The sequence below is a fragment of the Cherax quadricarinatus genome, chromosome 1 (assembly GCF_038502225.1).
Source record: "Cherax quadricarinatus isolate ZL_2023a chromosome 1, ASM3850222v1, whole genome shotgun sequence".
In the NCBI taxonomy this organism is placed as follows: domain Eukaryota; kingdom Metazoa; phylum Arthropoda; class Malacostraca; order Decapoda; family Parastacidae; genus Cherax; species Cherax quadricarinatus.
Genome location: NC_091292.1, coordinates 91,832,841 through 91,852,548, shown reverse-complemented (window position 1 = coordinate 91,852,548; position 19,708 = coordinate 91,832,841). Strand labels below are relative to the sequence as shown.

The 19,708-nt window shown below is 38.2% G+C and overlaps 1 protein-coding gene across 4 annotated transcripts; it reads left to right on the top strand.

Annotated features, from left to right (window-relative positions):
• Positions 1–1,056: 1,056 nt before the first annotated feature.
• On the top strand, positions 1,057–19,452 carry PGS1 (Phosphatidylglycerophosphate synthase 1). Of its 4 annotated transcripts, none has more exons than XM_070084046.1 (9): positions 1,057–1,163; positions 4,578–4,833; positions 6,132–6,254; positions 7,081–7,224; positions 7,977–8,104; positions 10,635–10,815; positions 13,689–14,039; positions 15,271–15,496; positions 19,122–19,452. In XM_070084046.1, the coding sequence occupies exons 1-9, from the start codon at positions 1,072–1,074 to the stop codon at positions 19,322–19,324; spliced, it is 1,704 nt and encodes a 567-aa protein (XP_069940147.1). In that variant the 5' UTR covers positions 1,057–1,071; the 3' UTR covers positions 19,325–19,452. The 4 variants fall into 4 exon arrangements, with proteins under 4 accessions (XP_069940147.1, XP_069940166.1, XP_069940145.1 ...); XM_070084065.1 differs by lacking the exon at positions 1,057–1,163 and adding an exon at positions 1,962–2,114; XM_070084044.1 differs by lacking the exon at positions 1,057–1,163 and adding an exon at positions 2,220–2,355.
• The last annotated feature ends 256 nt before the right edge of the window (positions 19,453–19,708 follow it).

The window sequence follows — 19,708 nt, the reverse complement described above, 5'->3', positions numbered from 1 at the left end:
CATAGTTGTTATTGGTTTTTGTGTTTTATATTTAGCTCAGCAAGTAGTGTCAAACGAAAGATACGAGCATAAAATTAAAATGATTAAAAGTTACAAATAAGATAAGATAAGATAAGTTAAGATTTCGTTCGGATTTTTAACCCCGAAGGGTTAGCCACCCAGGATAACCCAAGAAAGTCAGTGCGTCATCGAGGACTGTCTAACTTATTTCCATTGGGGTCCTTAATCTTGTCCCCCAGGATGCGACCCACACCAGTCGACTAACACCCAGGTACCTATTTGCTGCTAGGTGAACAGGACAACAGGTGTAAGGAAACGTGTCGAATGTTTCCACCCGCCGGGAATCGAACCCGGGCCCTCCGTGTGTGAAGCGGGAGCTTTAGCCACCAGGCCACCGGGCCACCAAATGACGTCTCAAAACGAAACGCCTTTTGATCCAAGGAGTTGGAACTTCTCTTCATCCCCGGATCAGACCTCCACACGTTTAATATCAGTATGTTAGCCACCCAGGATAACCCCACACAATCTTGTCGCCCAGGATGCCACCCACACCAGTCGACTAACACCCGGGTACCTACTTTTTATTTATTTATTTATTTATTTAGTAATTTTAGCATACAAACAGAGGTACAAAAAAATACAGGTAAGAGCAGCATGCCAAAGCCACTTATATGCATAGCATTACGGGCTGGCTTAAAATTAACTTAAGATTAACTAAGCAATGATGAAATCAGTGATAAAACATTATTGTAAACAGATAACTATAAAGCACAAATGAGTATTACAAAGACAGGTCATATGGTTGCTTGCATTGCTGTACATTCAGTCGAATGGAGTATTCTGTTAGGTAGTGTATTTAAAAAATAATAAAGTTAGATTGGGTTTTAGGTTTAACATTTGTGTGATATAATTGTGAGAAACATTTAAGATATACAATTTATAAGGTTCAGTTATTCAGTATTTATTTGGTTTTGGGTGAGTAAGTGATCTTTGAGAAGAGACTTGAATTTATAAACAGGTAGTGTTTCTTTTATATTTACAGGTAATGAATTCCAGATTTTAGGGCCTTTTATGTGCATTGAGTTTTTGCATAGTGTCAGATGGACACGAGGAACATCAAAGAGTGATCTGTGCCTTGTGTTATGGTCATGTGTTCTGTTGAGGTTGGCAAGGAGATGTTTGAGGGGAGGGTTAATATCAGAGTTAAGTGTTCTATGTATGTAATATTTGCAGTAATGAGTATGGATGTTTTGTATGGTGAGTAGCTTGAGTGTTTTGAACATTGGTGGAGTGTGCTGCCTGTAGTGAGAATTTGTTATCATTCTAACTGCAGCCTTTTGTTGGGTAATTAGTGGTCTGAGATGGTTAATTGTTGTTGAGCCCCATGCACAAATTCCATAGGTGAGATAGGGGTAAATAAGAGAGTGATAAAGGGCCAGGAGGGCTGACTGTGGAACATAGTACCGTATCTTCGATAGTATGCCTACGGTCTTGGAAATTTTCTTAGAAATTTGTTGTATATGTGTATGAAATTTGAGTCTATTATCAAGGTGGATTCCTAAGAATTTTCCCTCTGTTAGCTTTGTGATAGGTGATCCGTTTATCCATTTACTTGCTAAGTGAACGGGACAACAGGTGTAAGAAACGCCCAATGTTAAAACCCTTGCCGGGGATCGAACCACGAACAGTGTTGTAGATGAATGGTTCAGAGAACCGACACGTTGATAAATTAGACAGATATGCAACTCTTGGGTATCTTTATTGAGGAAACGTTTCGCCACACAGTGGCTTCATCAGTCCATACAAAGGAGAATCGCGAAGGGCAGGAGGAGAATGAGGTAATCAGTCCCTCAACCTTGAGTCGATGTGGTCAGTCCATCAATCCTGAATAGAATACAGCATATGTGCCGAGAAGTCGCTTATATACCATTATCAGGCTGAGGGACTGATTACCTCATTCTCCTCCTGTTCTTCACGATTCTCCTTTGTATGGACTGATGAAGCCACTGTGTGGCGAAACGTTTCCTCAATAAAGATACCCAAGATTGCACATGTGTCTTAATTTATCCAGGAACAGTGTGTGTGAGGCAAGAACGTTACCTACCAGGCCACGGGTTACTTTATTTATTTATTTATTTATTTATTTAGAAATTTTAGCATACAAACAGAGGTACAAAAAATACAGGTAAGAGCAGCATGCCAAAGCCACTTATATGCATAGCATTACGGGCTGGCTTAAAATTAACTTAAGATTAACTAAGCAATGATGAAATCAGTGATAAGACATTATTGTAAACAGATAACTATAATATATTATGCACACCATACCCATCCTGTGGGCCACCGGACCCCCAGGTAAGTTTATTTTGGTACAGGGACACATAAATACAGTTACATTGTAATCTTTATGGAGAATAAACTTTGAATTTGAATTCCCAGTAGATATATGGCATTTTTTGGGGGTGGGGGGGTGGCCGAGGGGGCGGGGGGATGTTAGGTAATTTATACTATGTATGATAATTGTACTAATGTGTACCTGTGCCTGTATGAACTTACTTATTTTCTTACCTACTTATTTATTTATCTGCTTATATACTTCTCTTCCTTTCTTACTTTACCTACTTACCTTCTTACTTTACCTACTTACCTTCTTACTTACCTTCTTACTTTACCTACTTGCTTACCTACTTCCTTTAATTACGTACCTACTTACCTTCTTACTTTACCTACTTACTTTACTTACCTACCTACTTACCTTCTACCTTTACCTACTTACTTTACTTACCTACTTACTTCTTACTTTACTTACCTACTTTACCTACTTATTTTACATACCTACCTACCTACTTTACCTACTTATTTTACATACCTACCTACCTACTTTACCTACTTAATTTTTTACTTTACCTACTTAATTACTTTACTTACGTTACTTAAGTTACGTACCTACTTACCAACTTAAGATGATTAAAGACAATAATACTAGTGTTGTAGTGATGGCTGCTGCTGCTGCCTCCTGGGTGTCATCTATACTCATGTTAGTCTCTTATTTTTCTGTTTTATTGTTTTTTTTTCACCTTATTATTGCTTTCTTGGGGGTGGGTACCTTGATCTTGCTGAGGGGCTCTTGATCCAAGGGATTTGAGCTGTGGTTCCCTGGTTAGGCTGAGCATTTCGGGGAAATTAGGTCTATTTTGTCCCCCCCAGGATGCGACCCGCACCAGTCAACTAACACTCAGGTACCTACTTACTGCTAGGTGAACAGTGACAGCAGTTGTAAGGTGACTAACATGCAGGTACCTACTTACTGCTAGGTGAAGTGGCAGCAGGTGTCAGGTGACTAACATGCAGGTGCCTACTTACTGCTAGGTGAACAGTGACAGCAGGTATAAGGTGACTAACATGCAGGTACCTACTTACTGCTAGGTAAACAGTGACAGCAGGTGTATGGTGACTAACACCCAGGTACCTACTTACTGCTAGGTAAACAGTGACAGCAGGTGTAAGGTGACTAACATGCAAGTACCTACTTACTGCTAGGTGAACAGTGACAGCAGGTGTATGGTGACTAACACCCAGGTACCTACTAACTGCTAGGTAAACAGGTACAGCAGGTGTAAGGTGACTTAACACCCAGGTACCTACTTACTGCAAGGTGAAATTGGACAGCAGGTGTCTTAAGGAAACACGTCCTAATATTTCCACCCGTACTGGGGATCGAACCACGGACCTCAGTGTGAGCTGAGTGCACTACCAACCCAGCCACAGGTGGTCTGGTGGCTAAAGCTCCCGCTTCACACACGGAGAGCCCGGGTTCGATTCCCGGCGGGTGGAAACATTTCGACACGTTTCCTTACACCTATTGTCCTGTTCACCTAGCAGCAAATAGGTACCTGGATGTTAGTCGACTGGTGTGGGTCGCATCCTGGGGGACAAGATTAAGGACCCCAATGGAAATAAGTTAGACAGTCCTCGATGACGCACTGACTTTCTTGGGTTATCCTGGGTGGCTAACCCTCCGGGGTTAAAAATCCGAATGAAATCTTCTCTCTCTAGTCAGCACTGTATGACCCTTTTGGGTTTAGCACTTAGTTCTGATTGTAATAATAATAATACGTGTAAACTACGTTATTTTTGTACTGCACGTGGCTTGGTTAGCAGCGCACTCACCTCATACATTGAGTGTCGGGGGTTCAATCCCCGGCACGGGTAGAAACATTACGTATGTTCCCTTACACCTGTTGTCCCTGTTCACCTAGCAAGCAAGTAGGTACGTGGGTGTCAGACTGGTGTGGGTCGCATCCTGGGGGACAAGATTGAAGGACCACAATGGAAATAAGACAGACAGTCATTGATGATGCACTGACTTTCTTGGGTTATCCTAGATGGCTAACCCTCCCTAACCTGGGTTAAAAATCAGAACAAATCATTTTTTAAAGTGGAATCTCTTACTGTCAAGGACCCCAATGGAAATATGTCACTTTGACTTTTTTTTGAGTTATCCTAGATAATTTATACTGTGTATGATAATTGTGCTTATGTGTAGCTGTCTCTAAATAAACTTACTCGCATTTCAGAAAATTGGTGTGGCCAAGTTCTCAAGTACTGAGAACCTTGATTAACTGTTCTGCGACTCAAGTTGTGGACACCGCCCCCACTACTTCGCTTGGTAAGGGAACGGCACAACGCCAGGCCCCTGCACCGTCCTTCCCAGTTGGCTCCACTTCATTAGCAAGGGAAGCCATGAGGTCAATACCACAGTGTCCGATACTGCCCCAAAATCTTCAGTGGCTGCTGCAACACTGGCCAGTTTTTCCCATCAGTGGTTCAAAGGTAATGAGAAATAGCTATTTGCCTTTCCCTGTTCTCTATGGAGTAAGTTTTCTTGACAACTTGGGGTCAGGAAACATACAGACAGCCTCACTTATGTCGCAGGTTAGGTTCCAGGCTACTGCTGTATAGCAAAAATTGTTGTAAAGTGAAACAGCCTTTTTCACTTTCAAATGCATATGAAGGTGTGATAATATGTTTACGCTATCATATTTAAGTGAACAATAGAGCTAGGCCTAAAAAATATGCATATACAGTAAGTAAGTAAGTTTATTCAGGTATACACAAATACAGTTACATAGATTATGATACATAGCAGCATATGTGCAGAGAACCTGGGATAACCCAAAAAAGTCAGAGTGACTTATTTCCATTGGGGTCCTTACTTACCTTAAAATATTTTCACCCTTAGCTTATAGTGAGTGGTGAATACATTTATTGTAGGAAGTCTCAATAAATAAAGAATGGGTATAGCTGAAAACTGCTGCTTTAGTGAAACACCATAAAGTGAAGCGCTGTAAAGCGGGGTTTGTCTGTAATATTATATCGTGAGGTAAAAAAGACGTGTGTAACCAGACATTTTATTGCAGCAACGTTCCACTCTTCAGGAGCTTTGTCAAGTAACTTTTATTATAATCATGCTGTATCTTGCTTTGTGAGTCGCACAATTAATAATTATGTACAGTATTCAGATAACCCACACATAGGAGAAAGAAACTTAAGATGACATTTCGGTCTGACTTAGACCATTAGCTACTTAATGATCCAAGTTGTACCCAACCCGGAACTCTCTCCAGGTAAACTCCAGGTAAGTGTCTTTCTCCTATGAGCAGGTTATTCGTGTATTGATTCAGTTATGGTATTGTGCATTTTATTCTTTATAGGTGCATTCTGTTTTCATCATGGTAGATCAAAAAGTTTTAGATAAAAAAAATTTTCATCCATTATTTTTCTTGACAAAAATAAACATAACCATATTGAATATTATTCAGTGGATACCTCTGGACATGATCATCAGGCCTATTGAGGCACTTATCCCAATGTGTCACCAGTGTGTCTATTGTCTTTGTAGAATTCTATTGGCCAATTACGTAGCCATCACCGAATATCTGTCATCACATCGTGAGTGAAAACACCGTCCTCTTAGGAACTTCCTCAGGGTCCTGAACAGATGGAAACCTTTAGGGGCAAAATCAGGGTTGTTATTGAATTTTTTACAGAAAAAATAATGGATGGAGACTTTTTGATCTACCCTGCATAGATTTATTCCTCCCTGAAAATAATCTGTTATTTCTTGGCAGGTACGAGTGATTACCAACCCCAATGAATTTTATAGAGAACTTCTCAATAAGGCCAAGAATGCATCACATCGCATATGTTTGTCTTCACTATATCTTGGTACCGGAAAACTTGAGAAAGATTTGGTGAGTACGAACAGCTTTACCAGTGACTCAGTTGTTACATACTGGTACTGTACTGGTTGAGCAGCTATGTGTTTGAGAGACAGTTGTGGTCATTTAGTTCTTCGAGAGCCAGTAATACACAACTGTAACACATTACAGTATTATGGTTCTATGATGTCCAGTGTTGAAAAGTGTCATTTAGGTAATTCTTTGGCTCTGGTTGGTAATATGCCAGTCTGGATTAATCGCTTTGCCTATTGTAAATAATGCATAACCACTTAACTTTTTTGCAAACATACCTTACTAAATAATGAAGTAAAAGTTTTGTGACTTAATTTATGATTGCATAAATAACCTGTTATGACTGCAACTAGATGTAAATATGTTCATTACCTCTATAACTTGTTTATTTATCAAAACTTTGTGGCCCAGTTTCTGGACCCATTATGTACTTCTGTAATCTTTTGACTACCACCCACACCATGGGTATGAAGGTCATAATAAACATATTAAACTAAAATGTTAGTTCTGATGCTCTGCTGCCATATTAAATAAGGTTTTGAGAAATTAAATACATGTATATGAAACCCCTGCTAAATAAATATCAGTGTTTCTCAGTGTGTTATTGGAGGGCCTTTAAATATTTATCCAAGAATTACTCATATTTTTAAAACAGCTACATTATACTGTACTTGTTTTAAAAAATCACTTTGAAATATGTGCTGAGCTACACATAGAGATCGTCATTATATTTTGTAACCCAAATGCTGTACCTCCCTTCACTGAACTTCAGTAGGAGTTTTGCATATTTCTTATTTGCTTCTTTGTGTTCACTTATTTTTTGCAGGTAATGGCCATGAGCAACCGTGCTGCCATTTGTAAGGACCTTCGTGTCCACTGGCTCTTAGACTACACCAGAGGTTCACGTGGTGACTTTAATTCGCGAAAGATGCTGCAGCCTCTCATCTCCAGATACCCAGATACATTTACAGTAATTAAAATTACTTTCACCAAGAAATAGTTGACAAATATTTTTAAAAGACTTGCCACTGATATCTTAACCCGTAAACAGTCCAAACGTATATATAAGTGTTTTCAACATTTGAAAGTATGTAAAAAAAGTAGATCTTTTTTTTTTTACATTTGAAAACGTGTAAAAAACTTTGATCTACGTTTTTTTTTTGTTATATTTTTGTGAATATGCAAAAAAAATGTAGATCTACTTTTGGAGCACTACACATATGAACGTAGATCTGCTTGGACCGTTCACGGGTTAAATACTCCTCTTGGCAATAGATTGTACCATATTGTATGTGTATATTACTGTATTATAGGGTGTCTTGAACCATATTGTATTATAGGGTGTCTTGTACCATATTGTGTATATTACTGTATTATATGGTGTCATCCTCTAATACATAATGGGTTCTGTTGAATTTACTAATTTCCTTTCAATAGTAGAATTTTATTTTCTGATTTGTAATGTTGAGCAATAAGAATATTATCTGTCATTCAGTAATAATATTCCAATTTTAAAATGTAATGTTGGTAGCATAATGAAAATGAGTCACTGGAAAAGGAGAAAACCCATGTGGAAACAGATGTAGCAGGTCTCTTAAGTGAGGGGGCCCAGTTAAGGGCTGAAATGTCTAAGCCCATCTTGTTATGTTGTTTTGTTTACATCTCTAAGTGGTTTTTCCATATCCTTAGGTTAAGGTGTATATCATAAACTTGTTTCAACAGGTGTCACTGTATCACACACCAGACCTCCGTGGCATTCTAAAATGGATAATGCCACAGCGCTGGAATGAAACAATCGGCCTTCAACACATGAAGCTTTACGTGTTTGACGACTCACTTGTTATATCTGGGTAAGGACTCTAATTTAGAGAAGATAAACATTTAACATATAATTAGTTTTGCTTTGTATTTTATTGTCTTGTTAGAATTATGGGATGTTTTTTATTCTATAATGTATGTATGTGGGTAAGGGGCTTGGACTTCCAGCAAGCGTGCGTGAGCGTGTTAGATAGGAGTGAATGGAGACGAATGGTACTTGGGACCTGACGATCTGTTGGAGTGTGAGCAGGGTAATATTTAGTGAAGGGATTCAGGGAAACCAGTTATTTTCATATAGTCGGACTTGAGTCCTGGAAATGGGAAGTACAATGCCTGCACTTTAAAGGAGGGGTTTGGGATATTGGCAGTTTGGAGGGATATGTTGTGTATCTTTATATGTGTATGCTTCTAGACTGTTGTATTCTGAGCACCTCTGCAAAAACAGTGATAATGTGCGAGTGTGGTGAAAGTGTTGAATGATGATGAAAGTATTTTCTTTTTGGGGATTTTCTTTCTTTTTTGGGTCACCCTGCCTCGGTGGGAGACGGCCGACTTGTTGAAAAAAAAAAAAAAAAGTATGTATCAGAATCATAATTGTAAAAAGCATTGCATAGATGAGTGAAGCTACTTATACTTAAAGTGAAATTTTATCTAAATTGAACCTAACAGTGTATACAGCACAGGGACACATTCTGAGACTGCTCATTCCACATTTCTTTACTCTTTACCAGAAAAATCTGAGCTTACCACACATTCACAAAATGAATCATTCTTCTTTCAACAAACCGGCAGTATCCCACCGAGGCAGGATGGTCCAAAAAGAAAAACAAAAGTTTCTCTTTTAAATTCAGTAATTTATACAGAAGAAGGGGTTACTAGCCCCTTGCTCCTGGCACTTTAGTTGCTTCTTATGACATGCATGGCTTATGGAGGAAGAATTCTATTCCACATCCCCATGGAGATAAGAGGAAATAAACAAGAACTAGTAAGAAAATAGGAGAAAACCCAGAGGGGTTTGTATATATATGCTTGTACTTGCATGTGTAGTATGACCTAAGTGTCAGTAGAAGTAGCAAGGCATACCTGAAATCTTGCATGTTTATGAGGCAGAGAAAAGACACCAGAGATCCTACCATCATGTAAAACAATTACAGGCTTCCTTTTTACACTCACTTAGCAGGATGGTAGTTCCTCCCTGGGCAGCTGCTGTCTACCTAGGCCAAATGATCACATCCAAAAAAAAAAAAATGAATTTGTTGTAAAATAAATGAGGAAAAATCCAAAATTCATTCATGCTGCATCTCTTTACTCACTCTCTTCTACCACTAGCCAAGCATCCTGCCTAGAGTGAATCCTGCAGGTTATGAGTCTGTAAATGTAGATCTCTCTTCTCTTTCCACCTTCCTCCTACCCATAGTCCTGACTTCATGTCATCTCAGTCTAAGCTCGTCAACTATAAGAAAGAAATTTTTCTACGTAAATAAAAAAGAGAATGTACCAGACTATAGTGGTACTATCTTTTTTATATGAGTGTACAGCATGGGCTTTAAATATTGCATTGAGGAGGATGCTGGAGGCAGTGGAGATGTTTAAGAACAGTGTGTAGTGAGAATATTATGCAAACTTTGCAGAGCGTAAAAATTAGAAGAGGGTATGGCATTATTAAGGATATTATTCAGTAGGTGGAGGTAGGTTGGGGCATTAAGAGAGTATGGTGTAAAGTAGGATAACCAAAAGGGTGTATAAATACAATTCGGAAGGAAGGATGGGTAGGGGGTCCTTGCAAGAAAGGTTGGAAGCAGCTAGTAAAGATTTTTAAGTGGTAGAGGCTTGAGCATCCAGCAGGCACGTGTAAGTGTGTTAGATTGGAGTGGAAACAAATGACATACTGTTGGAGCATAAGCACAGTATCATTTATAAAGGAATTCAGAGAAACCAGGCAGCTGGAATTTTCCCTTAGAAATGAGAAATGGTGCCTTCATTCTGAAGGGGGGTGGGGATATTGCTGTTTAGAGGGTCATTACCAATGTGATGTCTGCAGTGTCTAGCAAGACAGTTATTAAATAAATACCGACTGTGTCCTTTTATGGGTCATCTTGTTTTTTTTTTTTTTTTTTTTCAACAAGTCGGAGGGGTGTTAATGTTGCAGTTTAAAAACTGTAGTGTAAAGCACCCTTCTGGCAAGACAGTGATGGAGTGAATGATGGTGAAAGTTTTTCTTTTTCGGGCCACCCTGCCTTGGTGGGAATCGGCCAGTGTGATAATAATAAAAAATAATAATAAGTCGGCCGTCTCCCACCGAGGCAGGGTGACCCAAAAAAGAAAGAAAATCCCCAAAAAGAAAATACTTTCATCATCATTCAACACTTTCACCACACTCGCACATTATCACTGTTTTTGCAGAGGTGCTCAGAATACAACAGTCTAGAAGCATACACATATAAAGATACACAACATATCCCTCCAAACTGCCAATATCTTGTGACCCACAAAATATAATATACTATACTACTATTACAAATGAGTTTTTCAGTTTGATTAGAACATGTTATATAATTTCAGGGCCAATCTGAGCAATGACTACTTCACTAATAGACAGGATCGTTACTTTGTCTTCGATGATTGTCCTCAACTTGCAGACTTCTATCACAAAATCATCGATACAGTCAGCAAGTTCTCCCTACAGCTTCAGACAGATAATACTACTACTGTTCTTCCAGACACAATAGTGCACCCATTCATGGTGGGTTATATATACTGGTAATATGTATAATATATGTAAATTATTGTTTAACCCTTTGACTGTTTCAGTCGTATATATACGTCTTACACACCACTGTTTCTGACGTATTTATACGCATAAATTCTAGCGGCTTCACATCAAGCAGGAGAAAGCTGGTAGGCCCACCTGTGAGAGAATGGGTCTGTGTGGTCAGTGTGCACCACATAAAAAAAATCCTGCAGCACGCAGTGCGTAATGAGAAAAAAAACTGACCGTTTTTTTTGGATTAAAATGCCGAATTTGAGGTGTATTTTCGTATAGTATTTATGGTTGTATTCTCGTTTTCATGGTCTCAGGTGATAAAATGGAAAACATATTACAGAAATAGAGATGATTTTGATTACTTTCACGAAGAAAACGACCTTGAAATTTAGCTCAAAGTAGCAGAAATTTTCGATTTTTACCAATGTTCAGGACTAAGCAAATCACACCACACGTCCAATACACTTCATCTGGGGAGTCTAATATTCTTTCACTAGTGCAATGATATTTATACCATTTTTACAATAATGCAGTAGTCTGCATAACAGTAAATTTTGTATTTTTTTGTATGAATAAAAAATCAAAATAGAAAGCAATAGTAATATAAGAGGGGCCTAGAGACGTGACTAATGAACAGAGGATATGTTATATTAGTGCCAAGAATGTCTACATTGTTTATTCTGGACCCTATTTTGAAATTGGCATCTTTTTTAATTTGCATGAAATTGGCCAAATTGCCAATGTAGTAGTTCAGATCGGTAAATGGGCGGTTTCTTGTACTCAACAGATAGAAAAAATGGAGTTCTAAAGAAATAGCTATGAGTTTGGTCAACTGGAACAATGGAATTGGCCAAAAACAGGGCTCAAAGTTGGCGAAATCGCTGATGCGTATATGTCACCAAGACTGCTAAATTTGTGGGAGCGTAATTCCGCGAGTTTTCGACCAAATTTCATACTTTTGGTGTCATTACCATCGGGAAAAGATTCTCTTATCATTTCATAATAATTTTTTTTTTTTTTTCAAAAAATTTATCGACATAGAATGACAGTTTCAGAAAGGGCCTGTGACAGTCAAAGGGTTAATACTATGTATGTGTTTGCTTAATAATATTTCACATGAAGATAGAAACTCAGAAAATTTCTTGATCTGTATAATTCGACTTCTCGTTGGGGTCCTCTTTGGTACTGTATGTATACATATAAAGAGGACCCCAGCAGGGGGGTCGAGATATGCAAATTTATTAATTTTCTGAGTTTGTGACTCCATATCTACCTGGAGGGTGTTCCGGGGGTCAATGCCCAAGGACCTGCTGTGGATACCGAAACTGTGGATAGTAGCAAACCTTATATAGTACGTGTAAGTCCTACACGTACTTATTATAAAGTCTAATTGATAAATTTTGCACAATAAACAGAGAATTATCATTTTTTTCACTGATGGGAAGCACTTCACGGCTTCTCTTAGGCTTTGAAGAATTTCCACCATCGCTACTTTTGCACTTTGAGGCCATTATTAAGTAAAATTAAGGGTTATTTTTGGGCCACATTAAACAGCAGATAACCAAAACCGTGGATACTGGACCCACGGATACAGGGGTCCTACTGTATATGTTTATATATATATGGGTGTGAAGCATGGGTGATGAATGTTACAGCAAGGAGAAGGCTGGAGGCAGTGGAGATGTCATGTCTGAGGGCAATGTGTGGTGTGAATATAATGCAGAGAATTCGTAGTTTGGAAGTTAGGAGGAGGTGGGGGATTACCAAAACTGTTGTCCAGAGGGCTGAGGAAGGGTTGTTGAGGTGGTTCGGACATGTAGAGAGAATGGAGCGAAACAGAGTGACTTCAAGAGTGTATCAGTCTGTAGTGGAAGGAAGGCGGGGTAGGGGTCGGCCTAGGAAAGGTTGGAGGGAGGGGGTAAAGGAGGTTTTGTGTGCGAGGGACTTCGACTTCCAGCAGGCATGCATGAGCGTGTTTGATAGGAGTGAATGGAGACAAATGGTTTTTAATACTTGACGTGCTGTTAGAGTGTGAGCAAAGTAACATTTATGAAGGGGTTCAGGGAAACCGGCAGGCCGGACTTGAGTCCTGGAGATGGGAAGTACAGTGCCTGCACTCTGAAGGAGGGGTGTTAATGTTGCAGTTTAAAAACTGTAGTGTAAAGCACCCTTCTGGCAAGACAGTGATGGAGTGAATGATGGTGAAAGTTTTTCTTTTTCGGGCCACCCTGCCTTGGTGGGAATCGGCCAGTGTGATAATAAATAAAATAAAGGCAGTATATTTTGGTTAGGTACTTGATCTGTAATAGGTGTAAATTAACATTAATGGTATTGGTAAAAATAATGTGCAAATGCACGAGGAATATTTGTACAAGGAAACCTCTGTAAATTCAAAGTGGTTGCATGGAGGAGTTTTTTTTTTTTTTTTTTAATGGCCCATCTGAATAGTGGGAGAAAATCTATTGAAAATGGGGAAAATGTAAATGTTGCATGTTATTCATTTTTTATATTACCTTTGCATTTTTCAGGGTGTTGATAATACAGCACATACTGCTTGACTGCACTTTTAATTGTGATTATTAATGAATGCTGTTTAACTGTACGTACTTTTGTAATGATATTGGTAGAATTACCAATAATATGTTGGGTAAAAGGACACATGTGCAACTAATGTGATGTTTTTATTGTGGCAACATTTCGTTCTCCAGGAGCGTTGTCAAACTGTTATGACAAAAATCCTGGAGGGCAAAACTTGGCCACAATAAAAATGTCGCACATGTTGCACATGACCTTTTACCTAACAGACTGTACTTTTAATGGTGATTATAATCAGTGCTGTTTGCACTTTTCAGGGTGATTATAATAAATATTGTATGGCCATGAAAACTGCCATACAGAAAGTGTGGGATCAAGAGTGTGGCAAAACTACACAAAGACTACACCAGATGTCGAAAAATCTTGAAAAGTCTGGTGTTAATAAACTAGACGAAAAGCCCCTAGACACTATAGTAATCCCAACTTTACAAATGGGACCTTTTGCTATTGTGAGCGATAGCACAATGACCAAAAAGTTCTTGACTTCAGCCGAGAATAATTCAAGAATTCAGTTAGCATCAGGCTACTTCAACTTAACAGAAGAATACATGAAAAGTATTCTTCAGGGGTCTGAAGCTTTATATAGTATTCTCATGGCTCATCCCAAAGTAAGATGTGTTTTAATTCTTTTTTACATTGCATTTTTTGTATCATGATGAAACACTATTTGGTAGTTGTGAAGAAAAGATATATTTGCAGAAAATAACTTCGTAACTTCTGTATGACTTTATAAAAATTTTAACAGCTGTAAATGTTGTCCCAATAAAACCTGGTTCAGCTAATATGTCTTGTCTTCACACAGTAAATGAAGATAGACAGGTTTTGCATATGTCTTATTCATCATGATGGTATTGTGAACCATTAAGATAGTGATTGTGAACCATTAAGATAGTGATTGTGAACTATTAAGATAGTGATTGTGAACCATTAAGATAGTGATTGTGAACTATTAAGATAGTGATTATGAACCATTAAAATAGTGATTGTGAACCATTAAGATAGTGATGCTTTTTTTTAACAACTCTTGGCAGTATGCCAGTTGGATTCTTTTAAAAGATCAACCATTATTTGTGTATTCGTATATAAAAGTTAATTTTTCATGTTTACCTTAAAAAAAACTGCTGGTTCCTTGTTTACTGTGAAAAATTACTGCATGTGCTTATAAAAATTGCTTATATTAAGTAATGCACCTTTTATTCCATATCTCTTCAGTAAAATGGATTAAATATAATTTTAGTATAGTCAGTATATATACATTTAATATGGAATTCTATAGTGAAGTATCCTGCAAGTCTTGATAAATATAAACAATGTGTCAAATATTCAAGAATCCTTTATTGAATATTCTAAGTTTTCTGCATAGAAAAAATGGCTTAGCAGAAAAATAGCTTATGTGGCATTGTATGAAGTAGAAATATTAACAGAGTAAAGAATAATATATAAATTTGTATAGATGGAGTTCAGAACCCTTAAAATATTAATGGATAAAACTACAGTGAAACTGCATGAACATATAGAACATGTTGAAAATGACAGCCAAGGGGAAAATGGACAGTTGTGTTTTTTCACTGCATTCAGTTAGAAATGAGGTACGTTGTGGGTAAATAATAAGAAGTTCAGTTTGACAAAGCATTTATAGCTACACTTCCACAATGGCAAAGCATTTATGGCTGGACATTTCCATATAATTCATTTGATAGCTAATAAATTTTTTAATGTGCTACCCATCTCCCACCACAGCAGGGTGACCTGAAAAGGAAGAGAGACATTCATAGAGTTTTTCTTCTTCATACATTTAGTAATAATCATATATTTAATGATATTTTACTATCTCACCAGGCTAATGGATTCCTTGGGGCTAGTGGATTTGCTGGAGCCATCCCGGCTGCTTACACACAACTTGCAAAGTTGTTCTTCGAGAGGTTACAGAAAGGAAGGCAGAGTAAACGCATCACCATGTTCGAGTATCAGCGACCAAGTTGGACATTCCATGCCAAAGGACTGTGGTATTACCAACCTTATCAGTCCTTGCCTTTGCTCACTATGATTGGCTCCCCAAACTTTGGTAAGTGTCAATATTTTGACACTTGAGAGGTAGGACTACATGTCAAGACAGAAATACAGAACAGAGGTTATCTGTAGGTTACAGTCTCCAGTTGAAGTCTTTAGTGGATCTGAAGACAACCCTCATTTAGAATTTAGAATTTGAGTGAGATGAAAGTGTTGAATGATGATGAAAGTATTTTCTTTCTTTTTGGGTACCCTGCCTCGGTGGGAGACTGCCGACTTGTTGAAAAAAAAATATATATACTACAGTATATATATTCACAACTTTTTTTGTGTGTTTCTAGCTCCATGTGGGTTCCTTCCTTTGTGGTATGTGTTTTATGCTAATGTTATTATAATTTATATATAGAGGAGAGAGAGAGATTTTGGGAAATGTTGAGTGAATGCGTGGGGAGTTTTGAACCAAGTGTGAGAGTAATAGTGGTTGGGGATTTCAACACTAAAGTGGGCAAAAATGTTGTGGAGGGAGTAGTAGGTAAATTTAGGGTGCCAGAGGTAAATGAAAATGGGGAGCCTTTAATTGAGCTATGTGTAGAAAGAGGTTTGGTAATAAGTAATACATATTTTATGAAAAAGAGGATAAATAAATATTCAAGGTATGATGTAGCACGTAATGAAAGTAGTTTGTTAGATTATGTATTGGTGGATAAAAGGTTGATGGGTAGGCTCCAAGATGTACACGTTTATGGAGGGGGCAACTGATATATTGGATCATTATTTAGTTGTAGCTAAAGTTAGAGTAAGAGGTAGATGGGAAAAGAGGAAAATGGCAACAACAAGTAAGAGGGAGGTGAAAGTGTATAAACTAAGGGAGGAGGAAGTTCAGGTGAGATATAAGCAACTATTGGCAGAAAGGTAGACTAGTGCAAGTATGAGCAGTGGGGGGGGGGGGGGGGGGGGGTTGAAGAGGGTTGGAATAGTTTTAAAAGTGCAGTATTAGAATTTGGGGCAGAAGATTGTGGTTATAGGAGGGTGGGAGCAGGAGGAAGGAGTGATTGGTGGAATGGTGAAGTAAAGGTTGTGATAAAAGAGAAAAAGTTAGCTTATGAGAGGTTTTTACAAAGCAGAAGCGTTATAAGAAGAGTAGAGTATATGGAGAGTAAAAGAAAGGTGAAGAGAGTGGTGAGAGAGTGCAAAAGGAGAGCAGATGATAGAGTGGGAGAGGCACTGTCAAGAAATTTTAATGAAAATGAGAAAAAATTTTGGAGCGAGTTAAACAACTTAAGAAAGCCTAGGGAACAAATGGATTTGTCAGTTAGATGGCGAGAATATTTTGAGGACCTTTTAAATGTCAACGAAGGGAGGCGGTAATTTCATGCACTGGACGGGGAGGTATACTATCTTTTAGGAGTGAAGAAGAACAGGATGTGAGTGTGGGGGAGGTGCGTGAGGCATTACGTAGAATGAAAGGGGGTAAAGCAGCTGGAACTGATGGGATCATGACAGAAATATTAAAAGCAGGGGGGGATATAGTGTTGGAGTGGTTGGTATTTTTGTTTAATAAATGTACGAAAGAAGGGAAGGTACCTAGAGATTGGCAGAGAGCATGTATAGTCCCTTTATATAAAGGGAAGGGGGACAAAAGAGATTGTAAAAATTATAGAGGAATAAATTTACTGAGTATACCAGGAAAAGTGTATGGTAGGGTTATAATTGAAAGAATTAGAGGTAAGACAGAATGTAGGATTACAGATGAGCAAGGAGGTTTTAGATCAGGTAGGGGAGGTGTAGATCAAGTGTTTACATTGAAGCATATATTTGAACAGTATTTAGATAAAGGTAGGGAAGTTTTTATTGCATTTATGGATTTAGAAAAGGCATATGATAGAGTGGATAGGGGAGCAATGTAGCAGATGTTGCAAGTACATGTATATGGAATAGGTGGTAAGTTACTAAATGCTGTAAAGAGTTTTTATGAGGATAGTGAGGCTCAGGTTAGGGTGTGTAGAAGAGAGGGAGACTACTTCCCGGTAAAAGTAGGTCTTAGACAGGGATGTGTAATGTCACCATGGTTGTTTAATATATTTATAGATGGGGTTGTAAAAGAAGTAAATGCTAGGGTGTTCGGGAGAGGGGTGGGATTAAATTATGGGGAATCAAATACAAAATGGGAATTGACACAGTTGCTTTTTGCTGATGATACTGTGCTTATGGGAAATTCTAAAGAAAAATTGCAAAGGTTAGTAGACGAGTTTGGGAGTGTGTGTAAAGGTAGAAAGTTGAAAGTGAACATAGAAAAGAATAAGGTGATGAGGGTATCAAATGATTTAGATAAAGAAAAATTGGATATCAAATTGGGGAGGAGGAGCATGGAAGAAGTGAATGTTTTCAGATACTTGGGAGTTGATGTGTCGGCGGATGGATTTATGAAGGATGAGGTTAATCATAGAATTGATGAGGGAAAAAAGGTGAGTGGTGCATTGAGGTATATGTGGAGACAAAAAACATTATCTATGGAGGCAAAGAAGGGAATGTATGAAAGTATACTAGTACCAACACTCTTATATGGGTGTGAAGCTTGGGTTGTGAATGCAGCAGCGAGGAGGCGGTTGGAGGCAGTGGAGATGTCCTGTCTTAGGTCTATGTATGGTGTAAATATTATGTAGAAAATTCGGAGTTTGGAAATTGGGAGAAGGTGTGGAGTTAATAAAAGTATTAGAGGGCTGAAGAGGGGTTGTTGAGGTGTTTGGTCATTTAGAGAGAATGGATCAAAGTAGAATGATATGGAGAGCATTTAAATCTGTAGGGGAAGGAAGGCGGGGTAGGGGTCGTCCTCGAAAAGGTTGGAAGGAAGTGGTAAGGGAGGTTTTGTGGGCGAGGGGCTTGGACTTCCAGCAGGCGTGTGTGAGCGTGTTCGATAGGAGTGAATGGAGACGAATGGTATTTGGGACCTGACGATCTGTTGGAGTGTGAGCAGGGTAATATTTAGTGAAGGGATTCAGGGAAACCGGTTATTTTTATATAGCCAGACTTGAGTCCTGGAAATGGGAAGTACAATGCCTGCACTCTAAAGGAGGGGTTCGGGATATTGACGGTTTGGAGGGATATGTTGTGTATCTTTATACGTATATGCTTCTAAGCTGTTGTGTTTTGAGCACCTCTGCAAAAACAGTGATTATGTGTGACTGAGGTATTTTCTTTTTGGCGATTTTCTTTCTTTTTGGGTCACCCTGCCTTGGTGGGAGATGGCCAACTCGTTAAAAAAAAAAATAAAAAAAAAAATTTTTGTTTGCCTCTTTAGTGCTGAAAACACAATCCCATTCAGGATAAAACTATTCATTACTCAGTCATAAAGAGGTTAAAGATAGAGAAAAATATAAACTGTTTATAGATATACAGTACTGTACAATATTAAATGTATCCTTACTGTGTTTATTTAGAAGATTTGTACAGGTAGGCATAAATTCACTATTTTTTTCAGTGGTTGTTTTGCATACTGTTATATCACCTGTTTACTATGATCTTTATTTATTTATGTCTGCAAATAGTACATTGAGATTTTGTATTTATAATAATGGGTTGCAATGCAAAGAGAGCCTCTATTATGCTTAGGTATTATGGGCCTCTCTTATTCCATATAGTTTTAACATTAGCTTTAACATATTAATTCTTTACTCACATAGGTTGGCGATCTGTGAATAGGGATTTAGAGAGCCAGGTGGTTGTGGCGACCCAAAGCTTTGCCCTCCAGAGAGCACTGCATCAAGAGCAAGAGCATTTATATGGCAGTTCAAGTCAGGTAACTCAACAAACCTTCACTACTCAAGACCGGCTGGTTCCTTACTGGGTACGATTTGTAATGCCTGTAATTAAAGTCTTTTTCTAACGATTCATCAGCCGTGTTATAAAGTTTTTAATATATATATATTGTTTGCACCTAAGATGGAATTTTTATATTAAGAATTCTCTTAAATTTGTATATAAAACTATCAGTAATTTGCAGATTAAATTTTTTCTTAGAGTTTTATTTACCTTTTTTTTACAGTCTTGTCAAATAAAGTTCTTTTAAGACAAAAGGCACAATACCATGACTGGAACAATACATAATCCACTGGGCCAGTGGTTTATGCACTGGCCTGGAGTTTTATGTCTCACTCACCTTGGGCTCAAGCCCCACCCGTTCACTGGTTTGTTTGTAATCGTGTTATTATGATTTATTGTTTATGTGTTGGGTGCCTCTTTCATGATTTACAAATGCAGTTAAAATCAG